The 17,524-nt window shown below is 26.3% G+C and overlaps 2 protein-coding genes across 2 annotated transcripts; one reads left to right on the top strand and one right to left on the bottom strand.

Annotated features, from left to right (window-relative positions):
• Nucleotides 1–1,702: 1,702 nt before the first annotated feature.
• Nucleotides 1,703–5,607, bottom strand: LOC112691673 (calcium load-activated calcium channel). The gene is made up of 5 exons (XM_025566019.1): nt 5,547–5,607; nt 2,412–2,489; nt 2,110–2,284; nt 1,901–2,045; nt 1,703–1,829 (listed from the first exon to the last, which is right to left on the bottom strand). Exons 1-5 carry the CDS (start codon nt 5,605–5,607, stop codon nt 1,737–1,739), a joined length of 552 nt encoding a protein of 183 aa, XP_025421804.1. The 3' UTR covers nt 1,703–1,736.
• Nucleotides 5,608–6,464: 857 nt separating this feature from the next.
• Nucleotides 6,465–10,603, top strand: LOC112691672 (mitochondrial import inner membrane translocase subunit TIM44). Its single transcript, XM_025566018.1, has 6 exons — nt 6,465–6,646; nt 7,062–7,234; nt 7,292–7,425; nt 8,716–8,855; nt 8,919–9,025; nt 9,825–10,603. The coding sequence occupies exons 1-6, from the start codon at nt 6,602–6,604 to the stop codon at nt 10,450–10,452; spliced, it is 1,227 nt and encodes a 408-aa protein (XP_025421803.1). The 5' UTR covers nt 6,465–6,601; the 3' UTR covers nt 10,453–10,603.
• The last annotated feature ends 6,921 nt before the right edge of the window (nt 10,604–17,524 follow it).

Genomic DNA, 17,524 nt, shown 5'->3' with positions numbered 1-17,524 from the left:
TAATAAGCTTATTTTGTTAATCTATATATTTGCACAACATAAATAATACATTTTTGGTTAAAAGTAATTAAATTTGAAAATATTTCTAATTATTGTAATGCAAATAATATTTTATACGCAACATTTTATGCTGACTAATGATATTGTATTAAATTGCTTTTATGAACAATGTTTGATTAAAGTAGGGGTAAATGGGTAATAATATATATTTATATTTATATTAATATTGTATTAATTGCGTTTATATGTAAATGTGTATTTTAATGAAATCTTTACTGCCAATGCCCAATATTATATCTGACCCCTACATTTATCATATATTGTCAATAAATACTAATAAAAATGTTTCTCTATTTAAAACTGTTCATTGTTGAATTATACCAATTTATTAACTTGTTTTTTGGACCACTTCATACTTTTGTAAAATCACTTTTCAATAATATATATATATATATATATATATATATATATATAATATATTGATTTGCTGTTAGTAATTCTTAATTCATTTAATAAATATTTAAAAATTAAGAATTATTTATTACTTATGATAGATGAATTTAATGTTAGTAATATTTAAGCAATATATATTGATGTTTAGAAATGAAAGTTTAATTCTAAGAATAAAAGATCTTTTAATTTATTTTAAAAGCAATATTTCAGTTCTTCTATAAATTATATAAGTACCAGTTAAAAATAAAATAATCAATTATGTTAGTTTTTAATATTCTTTTTTCTTTCATCAATCAATTTAAATAAAAATATATTATTTATATATGAAAACTATAATACAATTATTATTTAATAACATTTTCCTGAAAAATAAATATTATATCTTTCCTCAATGAATAATAAAAATGTACTTTTAATTTACATAAAATTATTCTTTAACTAAAATTTACTTCCAATTTATTTTGTGTATTGATTTGTATATTCAAGGTTTATTTATCACTGATTCTATTTAAATAATAACTTCTAAGAATGAACATTTCAGACACAAATTTTAACATAAATTATCAATGATAAAATATATTATTGAGTGTATATATGTTCACATATTTACAAAATTAATAAAATTAATTATTACAATAATTTTATAATTGAATTTGGTTTTATTCATATGTAAGAAATTGAATATTTATAAATTGTTACTTATATTTTAGTAATTTAAAGAATAAGTAATCAAGGTGATAAAAATAAATTACATTTTATTTGTGTGGCATGTAATAATGGAATAATCACTGGTATAAAATACATTTTAGAGATTTCAGAGAATTTTAATAATGATATAAGAATTGTATCTTTTAGTTGGTATACACTTATTCATTATCGATAATCAATTTTATGAAAAGTAGTAACAAAATAAAATCTAAAATATTATTAAAATCAGAAGATAATAGTTCAAAAATATATTTTGTTAATTAATTGCTATCACTAAAAATATTGTAGATATTCTTTTCTAACAAACATTTATCTTAGGATTGAATAAATTATTTCAGATGGGATGTCATATTTAGTTTAGGTATCTCAAATAATTTATTTTATTTTGTTTTCACTGGACCAAGTATAACATTTTAATTAATCTTGAGTTGAAATTCTATTTGCAAATTTCTCTCAAATAAAATTATTAAAGTACAAATTTATTTTCATAATTTTATTCTAAAAAAAAACTTTATTTCAAAATTTAAATCAAAATTAAATTACATAAATAATTGAATTACTCTATTAAAAGATTTTTATTTAAATTGTTGAGTTTGAGGACCAAATATACCACCACTTTGTTTATTAGCCATTCTTGATGGAGCGAATCCTAATAACTTCTGAATATTCTATAACACAAAAAAATTGAAACAACTGTAATTAATATTTGATGGATGACTTACATATAATCAGGTCTTACTTGACGTATTGACATAGTACACAATATATACAAGAATATGAATGAACATTCAGTATAATTATCACCAGGTAAGTTTCTATGTGACAATCCTTGTACCCAGGGAATTGGTGTGAAAGGTAATCTTGCTACAACACGTCCATCAAATCTATGAAAAATATAAAATATTTTACTAAAAATGTTGTCAAATACAAAATATTGTACAAACTCACATGCTGTTGAACATGCTTAATAGTGCTGTAAATGCAAAACCTATGGCAAACATTGATTTCATTTTTACCATTGACAAATCACGATTGTTAATTTTAAGTTTTTCCTCGACTCGTTCAATTTTTTTTTTTTGTTGTTTATCTACTGAATCTCCATGAGCTTCTTTGCGTTTTTCAACTGAAAAATTATAAAAAATTCTTAAATTAATTTTTATTATGTACAAAATTTGAATATTTAATAACATTCACTCATTAAATAAATCAACAAAGTAACATAAAAAATATTGAAAAATTGGAAAACTTACGTTTTTTACTAGATTTTTCAATTTCCACTTTGAGCTTTTGGTATTTTTCTGTTCTATACACTAATAGCCATGTCAACCCTGTTAACAGACGTTTTATTATGGTTTTAATAATTTTATCAGGGCTTACTTTAAAGCGCAGTTGGGCTTATTTTGCGTGTTCGTAAAAGCTAGATGCGCGCTTGATAATAAACTTTGCATAATTGATTTGTAATCGAATGTGGTTTAGTGTTATTTTATACATTACATTATGATTTATGAGCAAAGTAAAAATTAATACTTTGAACACGAATGTAAATTGTTTTATGTCCTTTAAATAAGTTACATTTTAAATGACTTCACCTAAAAGCTACAAATTTTATCATTCTTATCTATAATTTGACAGTATATTTTGAGATCATGGTTCTATTTTGATAGGCTTATTCAAACAAAATGCGGAGTTGATAAAAATCCTTAGAATAATCCCTAAATTTTATATAATGGAATTCATAGTTAACATTAATTAAAATTAATCATTAAACAATACAAAATAATTTATAAAAAAAAACTTTTTCAAATCATTATATTACCTATGTAATACTTAAAAAGATACATAATAGTTTTAAAAGAAATTATACAAAAAGTTTTTAAATCAATTATCCAACACTAGAATACAGACACGTACCTAGGTATAGTTGCGTAATTTTGGGCCCGCAAACCCTGCGTTGCAGGGGGTGGCCCATGGTAATTTGGGGACTTTGGTTAAAGTAAATTCCCGTGAAAAAAAAATTGAATAATTGTTTTTTCAAATTAAATTAGTGTTAATCTATGTTTATATAATCTATTATTATTATTAAATATGTTCGTAAACGTAAGGTAATCTATAATACGTATAATCTTATCATGTGGAAATACCACAGATTTATATATTATATATATATATATATTAAATATTATATACATCTGTGGGAAATACCTACGGTAAAGCTGGATCCACACAATGATAGTAACTCTCAACTATCATGCATGCATTATTCTGTGGTAGTTTTCTCCATAGTCCGATAGTCACTATCGACAAGTTCACATGATGACATTCACATGATAGTAACTATCGCGTTTTACAATCATCGTGTGGACCCAGCTTAAGTAATAACAATATTAAAGATAAAGCGTTTTATTACTCTATGTAACTAACATTCCATGGGGAATCTTAAGGGCACTAAAATATCCTTATGAGATTCAAAATTATATTATAATAAATTTATTAAAATAAAATATTAATAAATAAAAAATACAATGTGAATTTTTCCGACTGTCTAGTATATTTTTAGATACTCAAACTTACATGTTAAACCACCGAACAAAATAATCTTAACGAATTAAATAAAATTTGACAAATTTTCGTGCAAGGTGCTCGCATAATATACTGATCGATACACGCCCGTCTCTACCATCTATACGACACAACGACCAAAATTAAATAAGATTTAATTATTATTAGTTTTGAATCGCTCTCTATCAGAATTTTTTTTTCATTCCATCGAAAACCGGCCAGTGAGCAATCCATAGTATATATATAATCAATGGTAATATTAAATAAGTGATTTACCTATATCAGATTAATATTTTTAAACTAATATACCTACCTAAACAAAATTTAGGGGCTCATTTCTTATTTTTGCGGAGGAGCATACATTTTTTTGTTATGGTACTGGCTAGGTAATTCAAAAGTGACGTGTTATTCAAAATTATTATTATTATTATTATACAAAATAATAACTTTACGTATACTTTATTGTATAAGCGTACAATACATACAAGTACAATACACATGAATATATACATTTGTAATATGTATATAATTTGTTATGATAAATATTTGTTCATCACGGTTTATGATGAGTTTTTATCTTTATAAGACTTAAGTATAACACACTCAAGAGGGAGGGGGTACAACATTTGTAACCCCCCCTGGCAACATGCCTGCTAGGTTATAATTGAATACAATCTATGAAAATAGCCTGTCCACATATTCTTGAAATATATTAAACAAATAAAATGTAATTTAATCTTTGCAAATTACTCACCACAAATTAAAGCTTTATGGAAATATGACAAATATCATTTGAAAAAACAAAAAGGTACAATAATAATGCTATAAGCTGAACAATTCCAATAATAACTACGATATTAGAAGTCACAATCGGGCCAGCAAATTTATAATTATAATGGCATTAAATTTGAAAATTCAAACATAAAACATTGCTATAATAGTATTACTCATACTTTATGAAACAGAATAATAATTATTGTTATATTAATACAACAAAAACAATTATCTAATGTAATCAATAAAAGTATATTTGCATTTAAATATATATAATAATCTAATGATGTGGTAAACTTTGTCCACAAATTGTTTGACATCTTTCAAGTTTATTTAAATAATATATTTTCAGTAGATGAAAATGAATAATTAACTATATATTAAAAATCACTTGTAAATAAAATAACAAAAAAATGTTGATTTACTCATTAAAATATTAATCTAAATTTCTTTAACAAACTGATTAATATATAGACTAAAAATTATAAACCTAAAATAAAATCATTATTGAAACTATAAAATATCAAAACTTGAAATAAAGAAAAATTTAAGAAAAATAGCAATTATTTTATTTGCAAGCAATATTAGTGTATTGTATACATTTTAAATTCAAAATTATGTATACAAAAAAATGTTATTGTTTGAAATCTACATACTTAATATAAGATTTAATAAAATCAAATAATATTTGAGGCAATATATAATCAAACTAACGATAAGAAAAGTTTAGATACTTGATAATAACTGATGAGTTAGATATATATAATTATATCTATGGACTAGAAAAAAAAAACTTGTTTTCTAATTGTTTTCTTTTTCTGTAATGCAGCAATTTTAATAATCAGCTTTGTTAAGTAATGGAACGAAACTGTGACTACCTCAATTGCATTTAAGTGTAATGCTATTAACTTAAGAATATAACTGATGTGGACACATGTCTTACAGAAAAGTAAGAAAAATCAATCGAATGTTTACTTTCAAGCGTCGAATTGGCCACAAAACAATAATAAAAAGTAAAAAAAAAAAAAATACAAAAAACAACCGAAATTTACCTTCTCCCAACAAAGCTGTACATATCGAGATAAACACGATGAGAAATGTATCGGACCACATCTTTCGAGTTTTTCAATTCATTAAATGTCGACGGTTATGTATTAAAGGCGCGGAATCGTTTTTCCGGAATTTAAAACGGCAATCCGGTGCAAAACTCTACGGAACGATTGGAGGAAAATTATTGCATGTTCAACTTTAAACCGTGTCTTTACGTCCGGCACAATTTCCATTATCAACGTGTTTTATCATTATCTTCGTGGTTTCGTGATAAGTTTTTCCTAATGATAATCTTGGGCCACGGTTTGCTTAATTTATGGAATTATGGAATTATTATTTACGAATATTAAAAAATTCTACGTCTTTTCTGCCATGAATAATATTCATAGGACACCGGACGACCGTGTTTTTTAAACGGTTTTCAGTGATTTCGCGGATCGGTGAACGGCAGTCAATGTCACGACCAACTTGTTACATTGATTTTTCGGATAACTGAACGAGTATAAAAATTACCCTCAAAAAATCCTGAAAATAGCGATTCGCGTTGCCCAGGTTATCATGAGTTGCGTAACGCGAAAGATCGGGCGGCGAACACCGATTGCTCAGAACGTGGTTTTAGTCGGGTGTGTGGGAGTAGTGGAATTTCGTTGATCAGTTAACGACGGGACAGCGGTCAATAGACCCGTGGCATTAACGACCACCGACTCGTTTTTCTGCCAACTCGTTTTTTCGTATTTGTCGTCTTTCGTTTTCTCACGATAATTTTAATGTTTAAAATCGATCCATTCATGTTTTACAGGATCAATTTCAATATCACTGACAACCCCATTTGATAGATGGGGCTTGCAACATTTGTCCCACAATTTTGTCGACCATGTGTAATTGACTGAAATCGCCTTTTTTCTCGTCATCTTATCATTTAATTTTTATCACATTTCTTTCATTTACCGTCGTCCGTCCGGATCGACGATGTTTCTAATACAGTAGACATTTTTCACCAAATGCTGGTTAAATTGTAGTTTTGTGATTTTTAAGGACTATTTTTCGAACATTTACCATGTATTCTGTTTGGCCTCGGTACAGATATATCTACAGAAATACGGTAAGTAAATTGTATTCGTATGGTGAAGTAATCAATGCTTCGGTTCACGAAAAAACGTAGTGTGGTTTTCCGTATATTTCCATTCGCAGTTGTGCTTCGTGAAAAATTAAATCCATTATCCCGTATCACGTGATTGATTCAAGTTGTATAATAATTTTAACTAAGAGATCTTACTTTTAACCTATATTATAATTTTACTAATTATAAAAAAACTGCATGTTCTAAAAAACACATTGCTTTTTGTTGACATTTTGTTACTCCGAGTTAAAAAATGAATAAATTCTTTATAAGTTTTTCACTTGTTGAATTTCAACAAATGTCTAGGATAGTTAACTATAATCGGTACAGAATTAAAATGTTATCAAGAATAACATAAAAATATAATGTGTTTTATTGTATTGTTATTTCATTATAGCACTGTCTCAAGTATTATTCATCAACACCTCCCCAAAAACCAAATTTTTTTATGCAAGTTTTCAATAACATAAGAGATGAGATAGCTAAAAACAAAGAAATGAAGCAAAATTTAGAACAATTTCGTGCTGAGAAAAAGAAGCTGGAAGAATCGGACAATCTAATTAAAGCTAGGTATTAATGTAAAATAGTCATAAAGTTCTACAGTTAGTAAATATATACAATTTTCAGACAGAAATTGAATACAATTGAATCTGAAACATTCAAAGTCACTCAGCAAGCCAAAAGTGTTGTGAACATAGTTATGAATACAGTCAAGACTAAAGTGAATCAAGCTAGTGAATCTGATTTAGCAAAAAAAGCTGGTATAGTTTTTAGTAATAATTATATATTTATAACTGTACTCAAGAGATTAAGTAAGACAAATCATTAATATTACATTTTACAGAAAACAAATAAAGTTTTTAGTTTTTCATACCCTTTATATATTGTTGATAAATACATTAATCGATATAAAATAAATATTTAAATAGTTTTTTAACCCATTTTTTTAAATATGAATAGAGTTATATGTTAAAGATTTTGAAGAACAATTTTGTTGTATCTTGTCTGGGTTTTAGATAGGTAATTTTTGAATTTAGCCAAAAGTTTAAAATTACAAACAATTATTCAACAAAACATTAAAATATAATTTATTAATAATAGAATATTCTCTATCTTATAATTTATACAAAATTCGTAAACTGTATTCGGTAAATAAATAAAAAATTAAAATGTCAACAAATCAAATATTTTTAATTTGCAATTTTTATAATATCTGTGTATAAATTAATAAGCTTTGATATAATAACTTATTATATATATATATATAATTATTTAACTATAATTTTTAAATTTTTAATGAAACTTTTTGCTGAAGTTTTTTTTCTCCTTTTGAATGATTGGGTACTCTTCATGTTAGAGCTGGATTAAAGGGGAATCGAGAAGAACATCTGTCACAGGAGCAAGGTTTTAATGGCAAATAGTTTTGAAATAATGTAGGTATCATTTAGAGTAAAAAAAACTATTAAAGTGCTGAATTTTAAGAAGGTTAGCCCCTGGGTGCATATGTCTTAATCCAGCTTCATGTTATTAAAACTCTTGTAATAGTTTGTGTATCAAAAATATAATTTATTAACATTAGATCATTTGTTTATTATTATTTATTAAAACAATTATGGTTATTTAAAAATAAAATATACAATATCATTCGAAATCATTTTAATAATTTATTACTGCCTTCAATTATATTTATATATATAATACATTTTTTCTAATAACCTTTTTAAAATCAAAATTTTTTCATAGTATCTTATCAACTTAATTGTTGTTTTTTTATTATATTGTATTATTTAGTAATAATTTAGCTATTATCATGAGCATTTTGTGTCTTGGTTTAACATTAATGCCTCTTAATGTTTTTATAATTTTTATACACATTTGTTCTAAAATTTTATTAATTTTATTAAAATTATATAATATTATTTGATATAAATGTAATATTTTATAAAATTAAGTATTTAATATAGCTATACGTTTTGACTGTATATGTTTTTACTAATTGTTAATAAATTTATTTCATTTTTAATATGATTTTTACATGTTTTTAAAATCAGGAAAAATCAGTGGAAGTATTAGCAAAACTGTTTTGGAAAGTGGAACAAAAATTGGTCAGTCCGGACCTGTAAAGTCATTTTCAAATACTGCTGAAGCCATTTCAGCACAAATTGATAGCGAAACTTCATTAAATTCACATGTAAGTAGTTAAACAATAATACCTAAAACCATATTAGTATAATAATTTTTATTTATATTTTAGGTGTACAAAGCGCCTAAATCTTTAAGAAAACGGTCAGACTTGGGAAACCAAGGTCGATTTGTTCCTAATGAAACAGAAACTGGCATTACTATTCATAAAGATTCCATGTAAACAATATTTAATTAAAATATAGTTATAAAATAATTTGAGTTTATCTATGTATGATTCTTAATTATAATATTAGGTTATGTCATTGAATTGGTTTAAATTTAAATTTAAATATTTATACATTATAAAAAATATGGTGTATAAATTACAGGAGAATAAACTAAATTATTAAATATTTTATTAAAAATAGTTTTTAGTAACTTCATGTTGTTTCTCATAATAAAATGTTATTTTTATGTATAAAAATAACGATTAAATGAAATTAACAATCGGAATTAATGTAAAAATGAAAGTAAGAATATTAATTATATCTTATTATCATTTGAGAACATAATGAAATAGTTTCATTTAAGTATACTATTTTATTCACTAATATTATTTGAATAATTAACAAATATTTAATCTCGGGATGTAGTTAATACATTTTAAAATTAAATATTGTAAGAAATAACTAGATTAAATTTTTTGGCCAAGTCTCAAAACATTTCTTATGTTTGAGGACAAATATAGTAGATTTTTTTAACCCTACAGTATTTTAGTTAATTTTAATGTATTTAAATATTTAGTTTTACTGATAGTAGAATAATTAACAATCAAAATAATTTAATACTATTTCTAATAATTCAAAAATAATTATTAGAAATGAAAAATAAATAGTATTTATCTTAAATAAAATGTGATTAATAAGTTTATTTATGTTAATTTAAGTTTAAGTTATATTGAATAAATATAAAATATAAAAATATTAAATAAAAATAACCTAACCAAATGTTTAATACAAACTAATTTTGTTTTTAGGATATGGGAAAGTTGGAATAAATTTAAATCTGAAAATTCATTTATGCAAAAATTATCGGACCTCAAAGAACGTTTTGATGACAGTGATCATGTATTAGCACGTGCTACACGTTCTGTTACAAATACTTTGTCATCAGTATTTCAAAATGCTGAAATGTCAGATGTAGTAACAGAATTATGTCGTGTTGAACCTGATTTCAGTTTAGTAAACTTTATTCGTCAATGCGAAACTGATATCATACCAAATGTACTTGAAGCTATTGCACGGGAAGATCTAGAAATTCTTAAAGACTGGTGTTTTGAAGCTCCTTATAGAGTACTATCACATCCTATAAATGAGCATCGAAAAAAGGGCCATCAAACATACTGCAAAGTATTAGATGTACACAATGTAGATGTAGTCACTGGAAAATTAATGAGCCATGGTCCAGTTTTAATAATATCATTCAGTGCCCAGCAAATCATGTATATTAAAGATATTAATGGATTAATTATTGATGGAGATCCTCATACTGTAATCAGAGTGATGTATACTTGGGCAATGTGTAGAGATTTAGAAGAAGTAAATCCAAGAGCTGCTTGGAAATTATTAGACATTGCAGCCAATTCTACTGCACAATTATTGTAAACTGTATTTATAAATAATAGTGTATTTGTAACAAAATGTTTTGTTTTTAAAATATTTGCTCTGTTTAACTTCTGTTTAATGGTCGCTTTACTGATAAACTCTTGTTAAAAATCAATGAAGAACCTTATTAAATTGAGATCATACCTTGATACATTATTACTTATTTAGTTCAATTATAGTAAGACCTCATTATTTTAACGTTAGAATGACAACATTCCTTTTTGCATAATTTAAAATGTATGTCTTCAACTTTGGGATTAAATATAAAAAGTTAATCAAAAAGGTTTATTATATTATTAACTAATAGCTACAAATTATCTTTAAATAAAAGTTAAATTATTTTTATAACTATTCAAATAGTTTTTCTTAATTTATTTTTCTAAGTAAAACAATTTCTCAGCTTGTCAATGTTGAAAATTTGTTTTACATTTTTAATTGATATTTTTAAGCATTATTTGTTACTCTCATGTTGGATTTTAAATATTCTTATGTATATATTACACATTTTAAAGACTTAATATTGATAGTTATAATTTTGTAAACTCAAAAACATTAATTAATGCAAATTTTGATCTACTCATTCTGAATAAATCATAAATATTAAGCAATTATTATAACAATATGAACATTTTTAATTGAAATATTAAACTATTAGAATAATTCTTTTGTGATTTTAAATTTGATATCGGATTAACCAAAAATATCTCAACAATAAAATTTTTATTAGAGATAATTTATAACACATAAAATTATATTAAATTAATATCTTCTTTTAAAATCGTTTTCGCATGCTGAAAACGTCCAGTAAATATCAACTGCGGTTTAAAACCTTTTTTAAAACTATTTTTTTCTATACAATGGGATGATAATTTGACCACAAAATGGAATCTGATAAAGGAATACATACAATGCTGGATTACCCACTAGACGGAATAAGCACTCGCCTTAGGGCCTCTCTCACTTAAGGAGCCCTGCGAAGATGGAAAATTATAGTTTTATTTTTTTTTTTTTTATTATATCTGTATTTTATTTACGAATACACAGAATAAAAGTTATTATGATCTATAATATATATTAAGTTGTAGGTGTTGTATGCAGTAATAATAATAAAATTATTTTGAAAAAAAAATGGAAATATAATAATTAATCAATTTTTTTGCAAATAAAAAAATTAATAAACATAATTTTATTTATTAATAATAGTTGGTTATCATTAAAGCTGTTTATTTTAATTATTGGATAGTAATGTTTAAATATGTATATAAATAATAATTTTGTAGGGACCAACATTTTATTACCTATGGGATCCACAAATGTTTAATCCAGCAGTAAATACATTTATGTATTAATAGTTTATAATTATAATTAATAATTAATAATCTAATTATTATATAATAAAATAATAAAAAGTGTAATTAAAAATTATTAAATGGTTGATACTCGTAAATTAATAAATAATTAAACAAACAGTTTATGTATAGAAATAAATAAATAAAAGCTTAGCCTGGAGTTTTATTATATTTGTAAAGTTCGACCGGTTTCGAATTAAAAATTCATCATCAGGTATATAATATATATAGGTATATATAATATATATAGGTGCTCATAAATTTAGGGAACACTGAATTTCTCGGCCGGATTAACGAATATTAAGGATTATGTTGGAATAAATCGAAATTTTTTTACAAGCTAGTGGTATATAAATACACATTTTCATTTTTTTTTAAATTAGTAGAGCTTCTTAGTCACCATAATGCTGTTTTAAAAATACACTTAAATAAATTAAAAAAAAAAAAAAAAACTAAATAGACTTACTTTTTATCTCATATAAGTCAAAATAAAATTTTTAAAATATTGGGAGGATTAGTAAGATGCTCAATCTTAATTAAAATTAAAAAAGCTGGATTGTTATCAGTAATTATTGACACAACTACTGCTGTTGCTAATATTAAGCAATTTTCATTTATAATAAGATTTCTTAATATGTATGTTGACATTGAATAAAGGCTTGTAGCAATTGAGGCTGCAGCTGACGGGACTGGAAAAGGATTGTATGAAAAGTTTCGTGAAATAACAGAGAAGCATCACATTGATTGAAATAAGAACTTATGAGCGCAGGCGTACGATGGCGCTGCAACAATGCAAGGTACCTAACCTATTCACGGTTAAGGACATATATTCAACGTAAAAATTCAAGGGTTATTTATGTATGGTTAGTTATCAAATTTAAAAAATGAGTACAAAGTATTTAGTTCTAGTGTAGTACCTTTGCGTGATGGAAGTACATTTCCGGCTAATCTTCACGACACATTATCAATGAAAAAAACCACAGAATCAAAATCAAAAACTTTACAAACCAGTGAATCTGAAATTGATCATGATGAAACTGAATCAATATGTTACAAAAATACTATTACAGTATCTAGTATCCTCCATGTTTTAACAAGTTTTGATTTAGTGTCTGCGTTCCCAAATTTATATCTGGCTTACAAAGCATTAGGAAAGCTATTGAACGATTGAGAACGTTATGCCTTTTTGGCTGAACGATTGGGAACACTTAAAATTAACAAAAAACTTACCGCTGACCCAAAGAAAACCCAAAAAACAATACGATTGAGAACGAATTTATATGCAACGTTGCCATAGTTTGCCATATCATTTATTTGGCTTTTGAAAAATTCAGTATATACAATAAATATTCTTGAAAAAAGTCATAAATTAATAATTATAATCGTATACAAATAAGCGCCTAATAATATGTAATATATAATATGAATAAAAAATTAAAAATATATAGAAATTATTAAAATATCTAATACCTGCATAGTGTATAAAAAAATTGTAAAATATATAGAACTTATAGAAATATTTAATAAGAATAGACGAATAGTTTGTCCAACGACTGCAAAACCTAACCACAGATTAAATAAAACTAAATTAAATTTAGAAGTGTATTGAAAGGAGCATTGACATATATAATAAGAGAAAAGAGGCCAAAGGGTAGACCACGGAAAAGATGTAAGGATAGCGTCAAGGAAATATTAGAAGAAATTGAAAGAGACTGGGAACAAACATACAATAGAGAACAATGGAAGGAATTAGTTTTAGCGACCAAGAGTCTAAATGGCTTGTGAAAATCCCAATAAAAAAAAAATTTAATTTAATTTAAATTGTTTTTTAATTTTTTATTTTAAATTTACAGATTAAATTTATTTGATCGACAAATTTTTTCAATGTTAAAAATCATTTTTGTTATGAGTGTACTCAACCGTATTTTTTAATGCATTATTATTGTTTTTTAAAGCATTTAAATCCGTTCTCTAATCATTATTATAAACTACGAGTAGAGATTATTTATAATTGATGATTCACTATTTAATTTACGTTTAGGTAAAATTAGTAAAGACAAGACTCAACAATTATGAAGCTCAACAATGGGTGAAAAACGACTTGAAAATCTTATTCTTTTAAGTTGCGAAAAGGATATTGATATTAATATTGAAGAAGCAATAAATAGATTTGGTTGTTCTTTAGATTTACTAAAATCACACCTTATGTTCAAATAAAATGAAAAAATAGTAATTTCACAAATAGTTCTTATATTAAAATTGTACCTTCAGCCTGAATCCTATATAAAAAAAACAACAATTAATTATAGTAATAGTACCTATTAATTATTTTTTAAAAACTTTAAAAAATACTTAAGATAGGTAATTTAATTTAACAAATATCTAAGTAGAAAACATAAGGTTGGTAAGTAGTCAAATAACAAATTTCAAATTTCTTTTTTTCATTTTGGCAAATTTGTCGATTGTTTCATCGATAGATACAATAATATTTTTATGCATATGCAGCAAAGCCAATACTGTTAGTTTATGCTGGCCTATTCTTGATTTTAACCATGTTTTCAATTTACAAAAATATATTTTTGGCCAATATTTGCAAGTTAAAAAATATGCATAGGCGTGTCTATACTTCTTCGAGAACGTACGTAGTAATTGTAGCTACTACAGTAACTATAGCTAGTAAATAATATACTCACTCTCTTCAAAAAAATAAAAGTTATATAACATAAAATACAACTAAAACTACACGGGTACTTATAGCTATGGATATTAGATTGAAAATTAAAAATTAAAAATTAAATATAATATTTATTAGATAATAAATATTATTGGTTAGTTTTTGTTACAGACATACTATACATACATAATATTTTATCTGAAAATATTTATTATTTAGTTCTGTTTTATTTAATCATTTTCTTTAATGATTTAAGCATAAATTTAAAACGGAGCTGAATTTTGCAGGTCTGGCCATTGCTAGAGTGGCCATAGCCGTAAACACGCCTATGAAAATATAGAAACAAATATTGTCAGTTATTATGATTACTATTTGGATTAGCTAATGTTATAGTTCTATAAAATATACAATTATGCATGTATTTGTGCACAAAAAATGACTAAATAACTATGCACAATAAAAAGTACCAGATATTAAAAAAAAAATAGGCGAGTAAAATTATTAAGGACTTATATAGCTCTAATAAATACAAAAATATACAATATGCATAAATGAACCAAAAAATGACTAACTAGTAAATATGTGGTAAAAAAAGTGTTACTTTAAATTACTTTATATTATCTGATAAATACCTCGGTTATGGTTGTAAATGTCTATAACCGTAGCAATATTCAACGAAAAATGTTATGATATATGAAGATAAACAAAAATTGATATCCCTGATCAAATTGACATATTATTGAATTTATTATCATATTATTAAGTAATTTATATTCTTAATTATTTGTACATAACATTTTTTAAATAAGACAATGTATTATATTAAAAAAAAATACGATCCATGGGGGGGAGCGAATGCCCCCTTCGCCCCCACCTCTCAAATACGCCCTTGCGTCAAATTATTACCAGGTAAGGTGAAAAATCCTGAAAAATTATTAGTCATTCGAGTCTACCTAGTCTCAACGTCGATGAGGATATCGAAGAATAATCGAATATACGTTAATCGAACAAATAGATACTCATTATGGTGCAAATTACAAATTCTACTTTCGACTACCCGAGAGTGGTGAAAACTACACAGGTACCCTTATTATGGTGCAAACTACAAACGTTACTTTCGACTACCTGCAGTGGTGCAAATTACAAACTTTCAGCTAGGCTGCATCCGAATCGGGTCCCATACCTAAATATCAGCATCCGAATTGGTTCCCGATATTTTATGCATTCTATTTTTGTAAAATATCTTTGATAATGGATTATGCCTATGGATTCTGCCAATAATTCAGTTTATCTAATAATTTCTCCAATCATAAATATATTTATATAAATAAAATAAGAAACACATTATACGTAGATAATGACGATTTGAGTGGTGTGGTTAAATATCTAGTTTTTACTTGTTGGTTGTTCCCTGTACGTTACGTGTTATATACTTATATACTTATACGAATTCATGTACAGTGAAAAAAATAAAAAACTTGTGGTGTTAGATGGTTTTAAATTTGGATATCAAAAAGCAGATGACGTTGGATATGTGTAAAAAGAAAATGTAAGTCAAATTTAAAAATTATATAATTCAATAAATATATTTAATCAAAACATTAAAAAAATATAACTTAACTTATTTTCGTGTTAAGTTATATTTTTTATTTTTTTTTTTTTTTTAACTTCTTTTCGTGTTATAAACAAGCATACCTATATCAAAATAAGCATAAACAAATTTCAAAAAAATGAAATTATCATAATACTAGAAAAAACAATTTTTAACCATACCTACTTAAAGCAAACAGTCCTGAGTCTGTATGAAATGGGAAGGAAAATTGAAATTACTCCGTAAAAAAATGGGAACCCTCCGTAAGAATTCGGGAACCAATTCGAACTTTTTGGAACCAATTCGGATTAAGCGCTCAGCTACGTGTCTGCTGAAACTAATGATCTATTTAAAAATTTAACCACCGTAAAAATTCTGAACCTAATATTTAAATTTAATTAAAATATTTGTTGACCAAAAGGGATACATGAAGAACTGAAAGTGAACTGAAGCCTTAACATGGAACCGAGGGTGATATTTACCACGATCGTTTTCGGCATTTGAAGACATTAATATAATTTGAATGCGTTCCGTGATCTGACCGTAATTAAATACGATAAAAAATCGGTAATCGTGCATTCGATCATAAACAATAATCCGCGGTAATAGTTGCCGGAGGGCGTCGTTCATAACCGCACACTTTCAAAAACATATCGTCGTTCAAATCCGCACACTTTTACATCTTAATCCCACATATGTCCGCCAAATTAAACCGTTCAATACAGCACACATTGATATATATCAATAACGTATACATTTATTTAAAATAATATGAGTGCACCTTGAGACCGGGCGGGGTCACTTGCTCGCTGCGCTCACTCGGACAGTTAAAAACGAAAATATCCCAAGATTTGCTATGCAACACCATCCCAAATAGGTCACAGGATAAAAAAAATGAATATGAATGGAAATCATACGAAACGGCAACGTGAACCAGTTTTGAACTATCGATCTTCCAAATTTCCCTTTTTAACAATATAGAATAAATGTGTGCGGTTATGAACGATAAGTGTGCAGTTTTGATGACTGGTGTTGTCGTTGGTTTCTGGCAACGTGGTAGGGAAGGACAATTGCACGAAAACTATTGAAAATGGATATCAAGAGCCGCGCACAGACGCTGGAGTGTGCATTCTCCGCAAGCGGGTAGGCGACGTGCTCTGTAGAGGTCAGCGCGGTAGTGTTGTTCGAAAACGATTCAGTAACCATGGATGGGTCGCGAACGCGTCACACTGTATATACCCGGACGTCGCGGTCGAAAACGCGAAAAATTATTTAAAAATATTCCCGGCGGCACGTGCCGAGAACGTCGTATTATTTCGGTCTCACTGACGTCGTCGTACCCACTCGCAACGCCAGCGCCGTCGTCCGCACGCGATTACGGCGCGGCGCGATAACGTTGCCGAACGCGACGTGCCGCGGCGGGGCCGTTGCCCTCGTCGGCCGCTTCGCTATCGGTGT

The sequence above is a fragment of the Sipha flava genome, unplaced genomic scaffold (genome assembly GCF_003268045.1).
Source record: "Sipha flava isolate LNK unplaced genomic scaffold, YSA_version1 65_pilon_pilon, whole genome shotgun sequence".
Taxonomy (NCBI): domain Eukaryota; kingdom Metazoa; phylum Arthropoda; class Insecta; order Hemiptera; family Aphididae; genus Sipha; species Sipha flava.
This window is presented reverse-complemented; position numbering and strand designations above follow the sequence as displayed.

Bases quoted from the DNA above. Each gene is read 5' to 3' on its own strand.
- LOC112691672 (XM_025566018.1), top strand. From the start codon at position 6,602: ATGTATTCTGTTTGGCCTCGGTACAGATATATCTACAGAAATACG. The intron at 8,856-8,918 runs GTAAGTAGTTAA...TTTATATTTTAG, and splicing joins AAACTTCATTAAATTCACAT to GTGTACAAAGCGCCTAAATC. The intron at 9,026-9,824 runs GTAAACAATATT...TTTTGTTTTTAG, and splicing joins ACTATTCATAAAGATTCCAT to GATATGGGAAAGTTGGAATA.
- LOC112691673 (XM_025566019.1), bottom strand. From the start codon at position 5,607: ATGTGGTCCGATACATTTCTCATCGTGTTTATCTCGATATGTACAGCT. The intron at 2,285-2,411 runs GTAAGTTTTCCA...ATAATTTTTCAG, and splicing joins TGAAAAATCTAGTAAAAAAC to TTGAAAAACGCAAAGAAGCT. The intron at 2,046-2,109 runs GTGAGTTTGTAC...TATTTTTCATAG, and splicing joins TTAAGCATGTTCAACAGCAT to ATTTGATGGACGTGTTGTAG.